Below are 18,670 nucleotides of genomic sequence, written 5' to 3' on the forward strand. Positions count from 1 at the left end.
GCAAGGACATAGTTCAACAAAAATGCAACTTAGGAATAATTTCTGTAAAGCCAATCTTATTCCTCCACCTCAACTTATGAACTCCTTATGAAAGGGCTTACTACTAGGACCCCATCAGTCACCTATTGTAAGGGACTAAAAGACTGAGGAAATTGAGAAGTGTCTCCTCACTCTTTGCAGTTGATGTTAAGAGCCCCAACCTGATACTAACACCTAATACCTACTATTTCAGATACAGATTGCACTGAGGCAAAACGGGCAATTTACATATGCCATGTCCAAAAAACAGGCCAGTGACTTACTGGATCCTTTCTGTTCAGTCCTCAACTAAGAGATGCACTCCACTCCCTGTCTTGCTCCCCTATCCTGAAGAGGGGGCCCTAAAAGAAGTCTCTACCACTTCCTTGGCACTTGACCAGGCCAATCTCCCCCCTGCAGCCTGAGATGGCTGAGGGTCCATTCTGTATACATTCTAGGGTTGGAAAGTTAAGGTGTGTAATGTTATCAGTGAGTGGTCATATGAAACCTAGCAGTGGTCAGCATGAAGGCTAGAGAAGACTAAGAAGATTACCACAACAGCAATACCTGTTTTTGTAAGAGGATGTGTTACCAGCTGTCGCGTCAGGTTGTTTTCAGATGATCGTAGTAGCAGCACAATATCAGCTGGCAGAGTATCTCTATTTTTGGCTAGAAATCCACTTGCATTATATAGAACCTGTTTAAAAAGTGCATTTATGCATCTTCTTTGGTTTTTGAAAAGCAATTGTAAATTTAAACATTCTGGCCTACAGCTTTTAATATACCAAGATACACAAATAGTTTTTTAGCTATCAGACTCACTCTTGCTTGCAGTCTTTCTTTTGATCACTGAAACTTCTAACTTGTTAATACTATAATTCTAATAATCATATTTATAATAAAACCCATATTTAATAATATGATGAAGATAACAAAAAGCAAATCCATCATTCCAAAGTAGCTTGAAACATTTCTTTTTCCTAATGCAAATATGTTAATGATAGTCATAGCCAGTCACCAGGACAAGGGCACTGCACTCCTTCTTTAAACCAATACATGTGTAAATGTACAATTAACAATGCATTTGATTTCAACCATATCACACAGGATTACCCACATGACTGTGCAGTCTTTCTGTGCTATTCACATTGTGCTGTACTGGACTCAGGACTTACCACTCTTCCTAGGGATTTCTGTATTAATCATACAGGAAGTTTGCAAAAATCACAAACTGTATATTGGCAGCTGAAATCTCTCTAAAATTTCAAGTAATGGTGTACCTAACTCAAAATGTAACTCCAAGGCTCTATCTCAATGATGCTGTACAGGATCCACAAGAAAACCTGACCTGTCATGAAGGGTAGAAGATACTGGCATTCTTAATTTAGAAAAAAACCCTCACAAAACAACTAAGTAACAGTCTTAAATTAGGAAAAAGGCTTGTAAGGAAGAGGAAATAAATTGTTCTCCAGTTCCACAGCAAACAGGACTAGGAGTAGACTTACATGACAGCAGTGGAGACAATAGTTAGTAGGAGAAAATTCCTAATGAAAAAGCCTGTTGAACACTGGAAAGGGCTGATAGGGCATTGGTGTAATCCCCGTCTTCAGTGGCTGGTAACAGAAATGGTACAGGGAGACCTGACTCTCCACTCCTCAGCAGTGAGACAGGCTGTGCTGGTGAAGTGCAATTCGGCTGGAGATGAGGTTCAGAGGATTTACTGCAGGCTCTTTGTAGCTGTCTTACATAAGGGGTAAGTTACCTTCCATCAGCTAATGGGCAATATTTGCATGCCAGCTGCTTCAGCATTGCACAGGTCCAACATGGATTCCTATATGAGGAATCAGTGCTCACTCTGTACCTCTTAAAAGAGCTCATAAGGAGGTGGGAGCTCCTACTTTCACAAGGCAAGGATCGTGTGACCAGTATCATCTTGCTGCAGTGTGACAGCAACTGAGTTTGAAAGGCACGTGCAACAAGTCACCTTGTTCAGGAAGGCAAGACACTGCTCATCAAATGAAGCAGAAAGCAGGGCCTGCACTGCCTGTCTGGCTGATGACAAAGTACAGAACTAAGTACGACTGATGGGGTGTAGGAGGTAGTAGAAAGAATGGAGTGGGATCCTGATTAGAAGCAGTGGGAACATGCATGGTACAGGACTTTGAGGAGCTAAGGGGAACAATACCAAGTTGCATTACATAACTTGACTTGTGTTGTGTTTTGAATCTTCTATAATACAGCCAGTTCATTTATCTGGGGACATTTCAGAAAAATACACTCCTGCTATTGTTTTTGGTTTTGGTTTTTTTTTTTTTTGTAATGAGGGATAATAACTTTCCAATGTACTTTTGATATGTAAGGCACTGCCAACATTCCCATGTCAGGCCTGAATAGATGACAGTTAAGAATCAACACAGCTGACCTCTTCTATTTCCTTCCAGCCCTACCACTCCTCAATCCCCAACTAGTATCATCAGGTCTCTTACCTTTCCTGCATAATGATAAATTCCAAAGGTTAGATCTACCCTTTTGGGTCTCCAAAAATATTTTGACTTCAAATTATCTTCAAACTTTTCTGAAAGGAAGCACATAACTTATCTTACTGGAGTGTCTGTACAATAATTTTCTTCTGAAGCTGTATCCCTCCAAGGATATTGCCTGACTTCTCTGGCAATGCAGAGGCACAAAACACTCACTGAAGTTTTCAAGGACAAAGATACCATAATGGTCTTGTAACAAAAGGCAGTGGTTAGAGAGTATGGAAGCTCTTGGACAAGTTAATTATTTACTTTGTACCAATACTTTTCTGCGTGACCCAAGAAAAACACAGAATCAGAATCATTAAGGGGGAAAAGACCTCTAAGGTCATTGAGTCCAACCAGTAACCCAACACTGCTGTGTTCACCACTGAGCCACGTCCCCAGGTGCCATATCCACATGATTTTAGAACAATTACGGGGCTTGCCTTTCCAAGATTTGTGTCTTCATATATGAAACAATGCAGTAATCTTTCCTAAGGACTCCTTAAGGAATTGTGAGGAAATATTTACTGATTGATTGAGGGTGTCTGTACTCTAGACTTAAAAGTATGAGGATACAAAGACAACAAGCTCATATAATCGCTTTAGCATGGGCATTGTTACTGTCATTATGTTCTGTGATGGGGTGTTGGCTAAAACTGACACTCTGAACATTCAAAAATGAGTAAAACAAGGATTTATCTGCACAGAAATACCACTAAAACAACTAAATCAATGGAAACTGCAACTACTCAGCAGCACTAAAATATTCAGGATCTGAATTACAAAACATTTAGATGTTTTAATTTCAATTTCTGAATAGAAAGAAAACAGGAAGCATAATTTTCTGAAAGGCACTGAAGCATGTTTGCAGCCATTACTCCTAAAAAAGTATTAAACTTCTTGTTCAGATATGGCTCATCAAAAATCTCAGAGCTGAACAAGACTCAACTTTGCGAACAGTGTTCTTGGCATATGAACCTAAGGTTTTAACTCAGTTTGATCTTTGCCTTTCAAACCCTGGAGCTAAAAATTCCTGAAGGCAGGAGAATTTGAAACCTGGGTCAGCAGCTTAGTTTAATTTGTCTTTTGATGTTTCTCTATGAATTCCAAGGACACAAGCATCCCTGCATACATTTCTCCCTTAAACATACTGTGACACTGGCATGGAGGCTTACTAAAAACGTAACTAGCATGTCTTCTAAATTGTACATGTCAAACAGAAATCTAAAGAAGTCACTCTGCAAGACTGTGAAATGAACCATATACTTACCTACAAGTGTCTGATCTGTTGCTTGTGGGAATCGACTTTCCTCATCCAGCAGAGACAATAAACCCATTGGTTTCTGCAGGAACATATCTAAGAGGGGCCTGTTGTCCTCATACTCTATAACTCTTGCATCAACACCTTCATAAAGGTATTCATTCTGCAGCAAGAAACAGAAGGCATATTTTTTTCTGTGTATACAGAACCACTTCAGGAAATAATTCACAAACTGTCTATTGCAGTAAATTAAAACTTAACTGAAAAAGTACGCCTCAGGACTAAAGACATCAAGATTTTCCAGAAGCAAATATCAGTTGGGTATTTGCTTTTGAAAACGTAAGTTCAATATTCTGATGGCATATTTGATAAAGTAAGATACTATCCAGGAATATCAAGAATTAAAGAAGCAGAGTTGAAGAAGATAAAATATAGTGTTTGCAGATGGAGACCACAGGGTCTAGTTACTTCCCAGGTCTGCAATATAAAAAGTATTAACCATTTAGAGCTACATATACATTCCCAATTCATTGCTCACATCTACATGATGTACAGTGGCTAAGATTTACAAAACTGACTACAGATTACAGCAGACTTACCTCTTTGATCACCCTCCTCAAAATGGAAAAATTCTTATGAGAAGAAAGGTGCACATACTTTCCAATAATGAAAAGAATTGTGTACTTCCTAAAAATTAAATAAATCGGCTCAGATTTGCCTCTACCACATTTTTACTCCTTTTAAAGAACTAGGGAAAGGTAATCCCCAAGATTTAAACACATGAAAATATGGTAGAGTGGACTTTTTCTTTTTTTTTGGTTGCTTGGTTTGGTCTGGTTGATTTTCTCCTTAAGACTGCAAATATCTTTGGATTCCCACCAGACTGACAAAAAAACAGATAACAAATGTTGTGTCCACATGTGTTGCGATGGTTTTATATTGAATATAATTTAGATTACAGCTGAAGAACACAAGAATGACCTTCCTTAATCCTTTAGCAAGGCAGAGGACAGGCACAGATTTACCAAGAGAAGGATGCTCTAGGGACTGCCACGCCTCTGTTATTTTTGCCTGCATTACACAAAGAATAGCAGTGATCCCACACACAGCGCTCCTGTTTGTACCAGGGCTGCCTTCAGTCCTGTGCAAGCTGTGCTGTGAAACACAGAGTTAACCCTTTTGATCTCCTTTAAAAATCATCCCTCTGCCAAAGTATAGGACTTGTAAAAGTGTTGTATTCATGTATGGTGTTAACATCACAGGTTTGCTATCCTGAATTCATTGTAAGAAGAGTGTCATAATCATGAATGATGGCTAATATTAATGACTAACCCTAACACAAACCCTAACCCTAACCCTGAAAGACCTTTCCTTATGTGTCATTCGCTTGAGTCTGAATGAGCGAAGAAGGCAATACAATGAAAAGCATAAGTTTTTCAATTTCATACCTCTTAATCTTTAAGTCAGAGAGGAACAGCAAAAAGGATAAAATCAGTAACTTTCTTGGAAATACAGGCACAAATAAACAAATCTGATGATCCATTTGAAAGAGGACATGAAATATAAACTTAAACCCTTCCAGTATCCAGACTGATCTAATTTCCCAGGACACTCTTCACTCTAAGGATAGGTTATAGCTCAGGTTTTATGCTATACAAGGGTGTAATCAGTAAGAATCTCTCCTACAGCCCCATGAGGGCTCCTCATCTGAGATACGTAACATTAACTTCATTCATGTCTCCCCTGAAGCAGTGGACAGGTAGAGTTTTCCTTTTTATTTTAATCAGTGACCTGAGTAGTATGATGAGACAGGAGAGTAATAAATGTATCACTGATACAGGCAAAGAAGTTAATTATATACCTGTAGGAGCTGGTGTCAGAAAGGGAATGTTTCTGTGTTCTCTCCTAAAGATAATACTGGAGTAGGGGCAGCTTAACCAAGGGCTACAGCTGCATTGACACACAGATGTTATGCTCATGGAACCAGCTGTTACTGTTTAGGATTAGCAAAAGTACACTTATCAAGGGGGCAAGGGGAAGAGATTGCTTAGGATGAATCTATCAGAGGAGAGTGTTTCTGTGACACTTGGACATCCTCAAACAAGCTCTCACAAACAACTTACCTAATGATTAGCTTTTTCCAACTTCAAATGCTTGTAACAGAGCCTGGTTTAGAGAGCTGATAAATGTGTTCTTGAAAAAGAAAGGAGCTCTGTAGTAGCTGTACTACTATGCTGTTACAGCAACATCTGCTCCCACCCCTGCCTGGCCAGACACAGGGCCTGACCTGCAAGCCTGCAGTGTGTGACCACTCAGTTTTTTCTGTCTGCACCTCGACAGCTGAACAACTGTCAGTGCTGACAGCTTTGGTAATGCTGCCATCTGCCCAGCAGGATATGGAAGGAGTTCACTCCATCACTTCCCATGGGCTCCTGGAGGATGGCTGGTAACCACCAAGTCTTCCAAGCACCAGTGTGACAGATGACTCAGAAATGATACTGTATTACATTTTCTTGTGCAATGCTGGTTTTGACCATTTTATTAGGATACAAGCAGCAAGTATAAAAGCCTTAATGATGCACACCATAAAACTGTAAAGAACAGGATCTTATTTGAATAAATAAGATGAATCAGTGACAGGATTTTATAATCCCCCATGATGTTTTGTGACGAGAAAGCTCTGTAAGATAGCTGCTTATTGAAATTCTAAAGCATAATCCATTAGAAAGTATTCCTGTGGATGTCAGGTCAAAAGGAATAGCTGAGTTACACTATTAATTGGGCTCCTATCTCATCTCAGTATTGCATGGTATTTTTATTGTGATCAAAACTATGTAACATTAGCTTGTGCAACTTGGTTTCACTTAATAAAAAAAATAATTATTAAATGCATTGGGAAATTATCTTCATGTTTAAGTAATGGCATTTTGCTGAGAACATGTTATGATGACATATTGGTTTAAATGGGAACACAACAGACTTTTTCAGAATGAACCTTTTCCAGCTTAAAGCAGATTACATTGTCATAAGAAGGTAAAATAAACACTGAACAAATTTAATGCAAAAGTATCATCCTTCCAACTGACAGCAAACTTGCCACTTTCCCAAATGTTTTAGCTACCTGCCATAACACCCTTTATTTTTAATGAAGGAATCACAAATGAGGAAGAAACAGGAAGGTAGCCTTGCTGGACAATGTGACCTGCAGATCATGGAACTGACAGAAATGAACTTCCATTGGTACCTAATATGTAAGGGAAACACCATGAAGGTTAGCACTGAGGGTCCGAAAGTTCTGCTTTGCTTAATCTTAACCTAAAAAGAATTTGTACCAGCAACACTGGTGGACATATAAAAGTTGAGAGCCCACATTCTCTCCATAGTCAGTACAGACAGAGATGTTATCTATTTGTCTCCATTGACTACTGGAAATCTTCACTATCATTACCTTATACTACACTGCCCACTTAAGTTTTTCTGTTAAATTAGGGAAAGGAGATTGCATTCAAGCCTAAAAGCCTTTATACTTAAATGCAAACATTAAGTCAACAATAATGAATAAATTCCCTTAATTTTGACTTCACAGACACTCAGCACTAGCAGACACCCTGAGCCTCGGGTTGTGATAGTACCACAGTTCCTTCCTACTATTCCTGTCACTACTGAGGCCATATTTTTGCAGGCCTCACTTCTGTGGAAAGCAAAACTACGAACACTTTTCAGATTCAGATACAGGAAAGAAACCACTGACAATGCTAAAACCATGTCACCTGCAAAACTGAAAGTACAGTTCAACTCTATGCGTTCATTTAATATTTGGCTTCATTGCTCAAGTTGCCAAAACCTTTTTCACCTTGTCCAGTGACATAATCATTACTTATGAGGTGGACATGGGTTAACTATAAACTAAACCATATTTAACTGATTTAGGCCTCAGCTTTCCACTAGATATACCAGATGTCCTCTAATTGTGTGTGATACAGAATTGAACAGGGCGAAACAGGGAAAAGAAAGAAGCAGCAATGTACCTACACATTTTACTTATCATGAGGGAAGGGTGAAACAATTTAAATTCTTCAGTCTCCCTTGAGTAGATCTACAGGGTGCAATGCAGTGTGATGTTACAGATTTCTGAGGCAGCACAGAACAATCTGACATGTCTGGCATTGCACAGGGCTGTGAAGAGATACCGTACTGGGTCCCCAGCAATGGGATTGCTCCATCAGCACAACTGTCAGCTTGGGCTACTGAAAAGCCAACATAAAGGTCTTGGTGAGTGCTGGCATCAGCCTTCTCCTAAGCTTAACTAGTGTTTTTTTAGTGATAGAGAAACAAGCCCTTGCATTTAAAGACATTTGTAAAGTCAGGCAGATACACCAGCAAAGGGCAGGGAACATCCTAATGTTTGGCTTTTACATAACCAATACTTTGCATCATTAACAACAACAGATTCAATTATAGGATTTGGAAAATATTCCCTTTCTTCCACGCATAGAATATTTAGTAATTATATTTTCTTTTAAATTGCTTTCTCTTATTTGTCTGCAGCGAAAGGAGGACCTGTATTTACAATTAAAGTACCTCACTGGTGTTGACACAGGAGAGTCCTAACAGTGAACAGGAAAGATTCTGAAGCCACCTGCTTTCTCGAAGGCTGTTTTTATGATGTAAAACTGGAACAACCATGTAATAAGTGAAAAGTGATGTCTTATAACGACTATGAATCATACTGCAAATCACTCTGTGCCATTGGGTTGTAACACAGAATAATTTCTCATTTCCTGCCTCTGAAAGGGGGAAATTTACACCCACACTTGCATGAACTTAATCTATACAGCTCATTTTGCTGCCGTACTAGTATCTTTGAAGACTGCTACAAGATAATATAATGAAGTTTGATATAATCTGATGTAGAGGTGTGATGTAAATCCAAATAGACATGCACTTGGTTGGTATTATAGGTAGGATGTGGGCACTTGTAATAGAAATATTACGATTGGTATAAATGAAATATGAATGAAAATGTGCGTGAAAGTACCAGAAAAAAGAGTCTTAGAGGAATAGCCTGTGATTTGAATAAAGAGCATTTGTTCATAGCAATAAAACTGAGGAAAGTGTTTTCATCAAGACCAGAAGGCCTTCACTTACATAAAAACACAATGCAGACAACTAGTGAGTGGAACACCCTCTAAATCTGACATCAGGAGGATGACTGCAAGGTTACAGCACATCATATACCATTTTCCTACAAGCCCACCAAGAAAATGGACTGTAGGCATAAAGATATACATACTTCAAACAAGCAAAGCCAGATAATGACCTTGCCGGAAGATCATGGAGGCTGAAGTAAATAAGGTTGTTCTAAATTACTTAGATTAAGTCCATCATTATTTAGCTGAGATGATTGAGTTTCTGAATAAGAACAACATAATTGTGAGATTTGCAGTTTTTAATAATGGAATTTCAGTGTTCATTAAGCTTATTAGTAAGCTATTATGAACACTGCACTTTCAAAATTTTGTTACCATTCATTTATTTTTTTACCATAGAACATACATTATAACCTTCATTATTTCTCAAGGAAACAACGTTGTATTTGCATCAAACAGATTATCGCTGTGTTATGTTGCTTAGATACTGTAAATTTCAAGTTTAATGCATTTTATGTAGCCATTTTACTTGCAAATAGCAAGCACTGCTTCACAGAATACATATGCAAAAATATTTGTTATGATATGTAATTTACGATCTGTTACAGAGAAGGAACAATGCAGTTTCTTGAGACAAGGTTTTATACGTTTAGCAATATTAAAGCTTTGTCAAAATAATCAACACATACCTGTTCCCAAGCAAAGACATGTTGATTGAAGTAGAACTGAATTTGTTCATTGGCAATGTTGATACAGAGTTGTTCAAAGGAATTTTTTTTGAAATTCTCAAAGCCAAAGATATCAAGAATTCCAATGTTCAAACCATCATCATTTTCACTGCAAAGATGAAATAAACTTTCTATTGTTCTATCTTTATTTTACACTGACTAGCTTAATTATTTCACAAAAGAAAATCATGGGCCAAATCTGAACACCAGTTGCAAAGGATAATTTTTGCTAAACCAGATATCTCTTAAAATGACAATAATTTTTGTTTGAAATACAATAAATACAGATCAATTAAAATATTACTGAATTTGTAGACTGCATATACTGAATCACATAACGACCACGTCCATTGATAAGTGAATAGGGTAGTTCCAATTTTATTTTTGAACTAATATTTGCTAGTAATTATTCTATTCTAAAATGCTGACCACAGTACAGAAAAATAATGCAGTGTTTTTTCTCTTGTAATAACACAGGCTTTACTCACCAGTATTAAATTAAAGATTGTTATATAAAGACAAATTATTTCTTAAAATTATTTACTCACAACAATTAAAATAGCCTATTTTGACATCAAAATCAAAAGAATGAATAGCTAGACTTTTTATGAATCCAAATAACTACTTCAAGTACCAAAATAGGGTATGAATTTAAATTACCAATTAAAATCCAGAAAAACACTACTAGTAAAAACTTTTATTTTATATTTTACTAAGGCATATTGAAGATATGTGATCATTTCTGAAATGTGGAATAAGCTCTAATATTTATTTGCTGAAGCAAAAAATTAAGAAGATAAAATTTTAAAACAAACTGAAGCTGACATTGCTGTCTTCTCTGAGGAAAGTAAGAAATAAATCACATCCTATCTATAAAGTATGTTTGAGGGGCTATCTGTAACAATTTATTTTTTTATAAAGATTTAGGAAATCAGAAATTAAGAATCAGGGTCAATACACTCCTTCATACACTCATGAACAGCACTTTGACCTCTCTGAAGTCTATCTCAAAAAGTGAAGCATTTCATTGTAAAGGGACCAAATGTATTTGTTCTTTTTGACCTGAGTTTGGTGACTATCTTATCCATCTCAAAATTACACTTTCTGTGCATAGACTGCTAAAATTTGTCTGCCTCATTCCTTCTCAGAGCTAATTATATAAAAATTGCAAATGGAAATTCACAAAATCAAAGCAAAATTCTGGTTGCATTTTTTTTGTGAACATTTCAGGTCAAATTTTCTTCCTCTTCACCAGCATAATAAGTATTCAATTTGAAAAGGACTCTGTAACAGGCAACTGAGCGCTGCACACAGCCAAGCAGTGCTGCCCTATCTGAGTTTTATCCTTTCACTTACTGGTGAAAGTTCTGTTTATTGTTACTCTGCTGCAACCAAATACTTAATACTGTAGACAAATTTTAGGATTGCAACCTTGGTTTTCCTCTGATATTAAAAAAAAATCCATAAAATCCAGATTTGCAAACCAAAGCTATTTGTTATTGCTCTTCCTCTTCAGGTAGTTATAAGTCTGCCCCTTTTCACTGCTATTATCAGCTATAAAGGGTCCTGACATCCAGGATCTACAATGGAAAACACGTAATTTCTTCTTTGATTAATTTGCAAAATGTGTTATATCCTCATTCCCAGTATCTTTCTTGTCTCTGTGTTTAAAATGTCACTTTGTAAGTGTAGACATTAACCTCAGTAAATGTGTTTGAAAACTATTCTCAGACATAGATGAAACCATGCTCATAACAACAGTGACAAGAGCACCAGTGTAAGTAAGAGTGGAATTGGAATTTGACCTGTGTCAGATGAATGTCGAAAGTTGACTCTGAAAAATTATTTAAAAAAGGAAGCTTATATATAATTAACAAAGAGTTAAATGAGTAAAAATCAAACAGGAAAACACCAGACACCTGTGCTATCCATATCTACTGCATTCTCACTATGAACAGGACAAAATATCTTTTGGCATGGTGGTGTCATAAATAAAAAGGCAGCAGAGAAAAAGAACATGAGTACACTAAATGCTCCAGTGTAGACAATATTATTCCCACAGAAAAAATCCCTCTCTTTATTCTTGAAAAACTTCTTTTACCTTAAATGTTTGTCAGGTTTGAGTAAAGTGTTGATGCGATTGACTATCCAACTGAAGAGGCGTCCATACAGTGCTTTGGCCATGGCATCTCTGACATCAGTGGCTTTCTCCACAGTGTTGGGACGAATAATTGTTTCTCCTCGAGTCACTACACAGTGAGAAGTAAGGGCCTCTTGCAGTTCATCTGCCTGAATACACAGCAAGGACGCACCTAGGAAGGAAGAAGGTCACAGGCATTGCTCAGAGGCAGATTTTGGAAGGTAAAACAGGAATTTTTGCAACCAAAGTTGCAAGGGCAACATGTCATTGATATGGGCCAAATCAAAATCGTGAACTATGACTAATGAGGAATTTCACACCAAACAACTGTCAGTATCTAATTTAGTCACCAATCTTTCTAGCTTCTGCTGCAGTCGATGAATAAGTGATTCAAAGCAGAGGCCTTTAGGAGGCTGTTTCTCCAAACAGTCTATGGAGAAATGCTAAGGAATCTAGGGGACTATATCAGAAGTATCTAAATTGTGAGGGTGTGAATACCCCTCTCAGTTATAATCCACTCATACAAGCCACTGCAGTCATCCTTTTTCTCCAAAAAAGGGATGCTTCTTTTCAAGTTCCACAATAATTTTCTATCTATGGCAGGAAAACATGTAAGAAGATAATGTGACTTGTTCATTATCTCCACAACCGTAATTACTTAGAAAGTGTAGCAAATTTCCTGAGAATCTTTGCCCCTTTGTCTCCCCCACCTCCTGGCAGCCCATAAGGTAAGGCATCCCTTTCAAACAATTAGTGAGCTGTTCTTCAAGAGGCACATGTGGGGAACAAGCAATGAGCAGCTAAGAGAAAAAACTGGGAAAAAACTATTCAATGTGTTAATGAGGTTCTCCATCAAACCTCCAAATAACCTTGGAAAAATTCCAATGGTTTTCTTTTCAGGCATGTGCAGTATTAGTCATGTTTCCTGTATGCCAGTGAACTGGTTAGTCAAATAAGATGCATAACATGGAAATTTTTTTCATTTTTATATTTGAATTCAGATGGGCTTAGAATTAATTGACCTTCAGCTTTTCATTATTTTGGCAAAATTTCCATGTGAATACAGGTTCATTGATAACTCTCTTGCTATAAAATAAATTTTCCATCAAAACACTAAAGAAAAGCAACCTTAAGTCAGGAAAAAAATACTCACAATTCTCAAGGGCTACTGGGTTGGAAATGTTGCTCTTGTCAATCATATGTTCAGATACTACTGCAGAAAATTCAATGTTACCAACATTTAAAATGGCAGCCAGGACACTGTACACACTTCCAAGTTCCTGTAAAGTATATGAAAAAAGATACAATACTTAACAGCCAGGTAGATTTGTCTCCACTGTTTGTGTGGTGGGCATGTGCAGTGTGTTGTTTCTCGTTGCCACTACTTTTAGGAACACTGTTCTCAGCAATTATTCCTGTTCTGTACTCAGCAAAGTCTTTCAAGACTAAGACAGCCAAAGAGGGTAAGACAAATTATAGCCTAACCTCTTTTCCATACTTGTTGACAGGACAGGATTGACATGGCGTAGGGAAAGCACGAAAGAGTGGTGTACCTATCCTCTTACACAGAAAGAATTCTGAGGTTTTTTATATCCACCCTTCACTGTGTCTCCAGGCTAAAAATTTAATACCTAGATCAACAAAAATGTAACTAAATCTGTATCTATGTTTGTTGGATCATGGAAACAAAGGTACTGAAATTATAGGTCTGTATTGTCCCCACCAACACCATCATCATCAGTTTCACTGGGAGAACAGTGACTCTGACTCAGCGAAGCACTTTACCCTTCAAAATATCAGTTATAAACTCACAAAACCACTTTAATATGGACTTCAATATTTAAACATACCTAAATTTCAAATTATTCAGTGGTCTCTGAAGAGGGACACTGCCTTGAAAAAGGCTATTACTACTCCGGACAGTGAAGTGGTATATACAGTAAACTATTAAAAAACTTTTATATGACAAAATTATATTTGGAATTAGTAAAATGCTTTCCATTGCAGATTTGACTTAGATTTGAACTGCAAAATTTCATTTGAACTGTGATTGTTTATCAATATACCTGATGATCTGAGTATTTTTGATTCAGAAATGATGAGGTGTTCCTGTAAAGCAGACTAGGAATCTTAGACACTGTGTATTTTGAGGGATACAGTAACAGTGTGTTTTATAAATAGCAGGTTGGAAACTTTTATAGTAGGTTTATAGGAAGCAGTTTTCCAAATGTGAATGGTATTTTACAACAATAAACTTTTTATAATTGCGCAATCTTTTATCTATAATATTCAATAGTTTTCTGGTACCATGTCAGGCATCATTTAGTCAGATAAAATTCTTAATTGCTCTAGAATACTTGATCTTGTTTTCAGCACTTTCAGAAGTTAATCTAGCAGTTAATAAATTAATGATTCCAGTGACAACAAGACAAACTACATAAGATCACTCTATAAAATTATGCTGAGGATAATTGGCACACAGTTTACTTAGGATTAAGCAACCATTATCATTTTAAGTTTAGGAACAGAGTTGAAATACAAAGAAAGTGATAGCTTAACTTCTGCCATTATGCTGTACAGTATGTATAGCTGCTGACATTTTTCTGCCCTTTTCCAGTGTGTTTGAAATCTGTCTTGATCTGTCTCCTACAGAATGATTATTTTTTCTCTTAGGCAGCAATTTCCTATTAACTTAGCCATGCAGCCTGAACTGAAACAGTCTGATTTTAAGACAGGGAGTACTAACAGCAGCTACTATTAAAGCCTGCCAATCAGTTAAAATCAAATTTCAAAGAAAAGAAGTCTTTTTTAGGTCTCAGTTTTAACTGGAGTGAAGAATTTCTTATGTCCATGGCTTCCTGCTAATAAAACATTGAACATGCTTATATAGAAGTTCCTCTGTGCATTGGGATGAATGTCCTTAGAAATGGAACTCACTGTCTTAGAGAATCTTTTTCTCACTGAAAAAAAAATTGTCTTTGCACATGTATCTGATATCAGAACCTCAGTGGGGGAAGAAGACTGTTCCTTCACTCTTGCAAACACAGGCTCAGACAGGCTAATTCACCCCGTGGAGAAGATAAAACAGGCTAACATGGATGGGGCTCACAAGTAGCCACAAGCAGATTGCCTGTGGTACTCAACCTGCTCCTGCAACTGTGGGGATTCTACAAGTAATTATTTACAGATTCAACTCACAGCGGTTTGTTGAGTTAATCAAGTGAAGATCCATCCTAGAACTGCACAATGCAACCACTGACCTAGTTCTTACTGGATCTTCAATATGTACAGAATGTCTCTTTTGGATGGTCAGGATTATTGTTTCCATCCATCCAGGCGAACAAAAGGTCTGGTAACAAAAACAGACTTGCTGCTTTTCATGGTTTAAATTAGAATTTATCAAGGTCTTTGATGCTGTGACAAAACTGCTCTCAGTGGTGAACTATGCATGTCCTTCTGGAAAGGTGAAAGCACAATCGAAAGGATGTGATAGTACAAGTGTGATATTACCAAGTGCAGTTGTGAATAAAATGTTGAGGAGAACGAGACTGTGAATGCCACTGCTACTATGACTTAATACAAAATGATTATTGAGGAATAGAATAGGGGAATAAATCTGTTTTACTATCTATGTCAAACATTTACATTGAGGAAAGCTGGAAATAGTCAACTAAAGTGAGTAATTTTCTGTGAAAAGCTCCTTACCCCTTGCAGTTTTGTCAGAGAAATTAAAACATACATCCATTCTGCAGCATTACCGCTGTATTTCACAGATACTCTATCGATCATACTCCTGCTATTGTTTATGATAAACAAAGTCAGCAGTAAATGACAGCTGTGATGTACCACTTCTCCTAAGACAGAACTAGGACACAGGATGGGATTTTCTTCCCTTGCATCCCACTTTATAAATTCCGAGTCCTTTTTTCATTTTAATTCTGTTGCCTATTCCTCTAGACACTCGAAAACAGTATTAATGGAGAAAGACATACAGGTTACCTTTATTAAAAGCTTCCAAGGTGCACACCAAAAGGTCTGCAACCCCATGACCAAAAATGTTACAACTTTTATTACTTCTCTAGTAATTTACATATGAGATATTAACAACCAACCATGATCTTCATTTCCCTCTGTGCCCCACCCATGGGGGTCTTCAGGATTGCACCCTGGAGATCTTCCAAGACCTCTAGGCTGCCTTCCTATGTTTTGTCTTCTTGCTATCTGCAGGTGGCTTCTCACAAACACCATGTCCTTGGCAGGACATGAGAAAGCATACAATCTTGTGGGAAAGAGCTTTAATAACTGACTTTAGGATTTGAGCAACCTAGAAGAATCTATGCAACTTATGTGGTTCTAAAATCTACAAAACCCACACTAAATCCTTAGGCATCAATTCCACCAAAGACAGACTGAGAAGAGGGGTTTAATGGCCAGCAAAACAATGATATGAGATCATAAAGATAGCATGAATTCAGCTAATGTTTAGTGATGAGATTCACTCTAAAGGGATGTAAGAACTCCATTCAACTTTATCCCTGGAGTTGTGAAAATATATTGAGTTCATCAATACTCAGATCAATTCAATGAATTTTTAGATGTCCCACCATGGAAATCCTCTTAAAACAGAGATGAAGCACATATTCACAGGCCTAGAATTATTGGCTGATAAAAAGTTACAACATCATTTTCTATGCATTTAATTTGCAAAAGTCTTTCCTCCTCCCCCCATTACTCAGCTGTGCTCTGTTCACTGATTTTAAAGTCTTGTTGACTAACACCATTTTATTGGTTTATCAATGCCTCAAACCCTTAAAACTTTAAATGTTGTAATATAAAAGTAAGTTGACAATGCAACATCATAAAACATAAACACAATACTGCTAAAGGAAGAAAATAACAAGGGATATTATTTGAGTGCTTTATATAAGTTTTTCCTGACTAAGGTAACTGGTAAAGTTCACAAAAAGTTATCAGTACTCACCTCCAGTGTAAAACCTATGACTTTGAAGCACTGTTCAATTAATTCAAACTGAGACTTATAAAAGCTATTGTTCATGAAATCTTGCACTATTCTGAAATGATCATTTTGCAGATATCTGAAAGAGTTGATGAATACAGAGTTAGAATATAAATGAGGCTGACAATTCAACACTGCATTTCTCAGTAATCAATTTATGTAAAAATAAACTGCATTACCTGGGAGGTCTATATTCTGGCAGTTTATAATGTGCCAGTTTTTTCTTTTCTGCAAGACCAGCGTAAATGTAATAAAAAATATGGAAATTTTTCTCTCCTCTGAAACAACAGAAACAACAAACCGATTTAGTTATATAACTATGCTGCATTGACTGATGACATACATACTATTATTAAATATTATTTTAGTAAAAGGCAAGACTCATGCAAACTGACAAAGAAGCTCCTGTGAACACCCTTTCTGTGCCTCTGTGTGTTTGTTCTGACACTTCCAGGGTGGCTGCTCAGTGCTACAAGCAGATAATGCTGCTCTGTCTTTGATGCATTTGGTACATGCTGTGTGAGCTCTTGCACATTGCTCTCCCACCCATATTAAACGGGCTGCTTAACTCCAGTTACTTTAAAACATCTCCTGACCGTGGGAGAGGTATACACTCCTGGTTCACTGAACCCAGTGAGTTTGCTGTGTCCTTAGCCCTTAACTAAGAAAGCACGTAAGCAGACAATCAGCAAAAGGGATTGATTATGACTTGGCATGCTTTGACTAAAAGTTAGGTGCCCAAACCCAGAGGCTTATTGCACATTCAAGCTTACTGTGCACCTTATGAGGAAGAACTGGACGCTTAGGTGAAAATCTGCCACCACCACTGAGCCCTGAGATGTCCAAGTCAATCACTACTGAATGGAAAAAAGTAATTGTGTTCTAACCCCTCTTTTCTGCATGAGCTGAGGTGTGTGTCTCAGAAGCACCCTCAGATCATAAAATCATAGAATGGCTTGGAAAACAACCTTAGTAATCATCTAGTTCCAAGCCCCCTGGCATGGGCAGGGACATCTTCCACTAGACCAGCACTCAAAGCCTCATCCAACCTGGCCTTGAACACTTCCAGGTATAGGGCATCCACAGCTTCTTTGGACAACCAGTGTTCCAGTGTCTCACCACCCTCACAGTAAAGAATTTCTTTCTAGTATCTAATCTAAACCTACTCTCTTTTCAGTTTAAAGCCATTGCCCCCACTACGTGTCTTTGCAAAATAACTCTCAATCTTTCTTGTAGGCTTCCTTTAGGTACTGGAAGGCTGCAATTAGGTCATCCTGAAGCCTTTTCTTCTCCAGGCTGAACAAGTCCAATTCTCTCACCCCTCCAATCACCTTGGTGGCCCTTTTCTAGACTTTCTGCCACAGGTCCATGTGCTTCCTGTGCTGGGAACCTCAGAGCTGGATGCAGCACTACAGGTGGGGCCTCACCAGAGCAGAGGGGCAGAATCACCTCCCTTGACATGCTGCCCACATTGCTTTTAATGGAGTCCAGGATATGAGCAGCTTTCTGGGTTGGAAGGGCATGTTGCCAGCTCATGTCCAGCCTCTCATCCACTGGCAACCCCAAGTCCTTTTGGCAGAGCTGCTCTTAATCAGTTCATCACCCAGCTTGTACTGACACCTGTGCGCAGCACCTTGCACTGGGTCTTGCTAAACCTCATGAGATGCCCATGGGCCCACTTCTTGATCTTCTGTGAAACAGGATCAGAGCCCAGTGCACTCCTCCCTGCATAGCTGGTACCTGGATCAGAGTCCCCTGCCAACTCAGTTTGCATTTTTTACTGTGGACAATCAGTAGTAGAAGACAAAATTCATTTAAGGAGTAGGAGCAGATC

General features: G+C 37.8%; 1 protein-coding gene across 10 annotated transcripts in view; it reads right to left on the bottom strand.

Moving 5' to 3' along the window:
• Positions 1-18,670, bottom strand: part of MYO3A (myosin IIIA) — a 170,406-nt gene that overhangs the window by 33,998 nt on the left and 117,738 nt on the right. For 8 of the 10 annotated variants that reach the window (XM_071560613.1, XM_071560617.1, XM_071560612.1 and 5 more), the window contains 8 exons: positions 17,016-17,114; positions 16,801-16,915; positions 12,973-13,099; positions 11,781-11,991; positions 9,641-9,788; positions 3,811-3,964; positions 2,505-2,593; positions 586-715 (listed from right to left, as the gene is read on the bottom strand). In XM_071560613.1, coding sequence (XP_071416714.1) covers positions 586-715; positions 2,505-2,593; positions 3,811-3,964; positions 9,641-9,788; positions 11,781-11,991; positions 12,973-13,099; positions 16,801-16,915; positions 17,016-17,114 — 1,073 coding nt within the window. Of the gene's footprint in view, positions 1-585; positions 716-2,504; positions 2,594-3,810; positions 3,965-4,414; positions 4,489-9,640; positions 9,789-11,780; positions 11,992-12,972; positions 13,100-16,800; positions 16,916-17,015; positions 17,115-18,670 lie in introns of those variants that run through there. The other 2 variants (XM_071560615.1, XM_071560619.1) reach the window with 2 other exon arrangements.

This window comes from Pithys albifrons, chromosome 7, assembly GCF_047495875.1.
Source record: "Pithys albifrons albifrons isolate INPA30051 chromosome 7, PitAlb_v1, whole genome shotgun sequence".
NCBI classification, from domain to species: domain Eukaryota; kingdom Metazoa; phylum Chordata; class Aves; order Passeriformes; family Thamnophilidae; genus Pithys; species Pithys albifrons.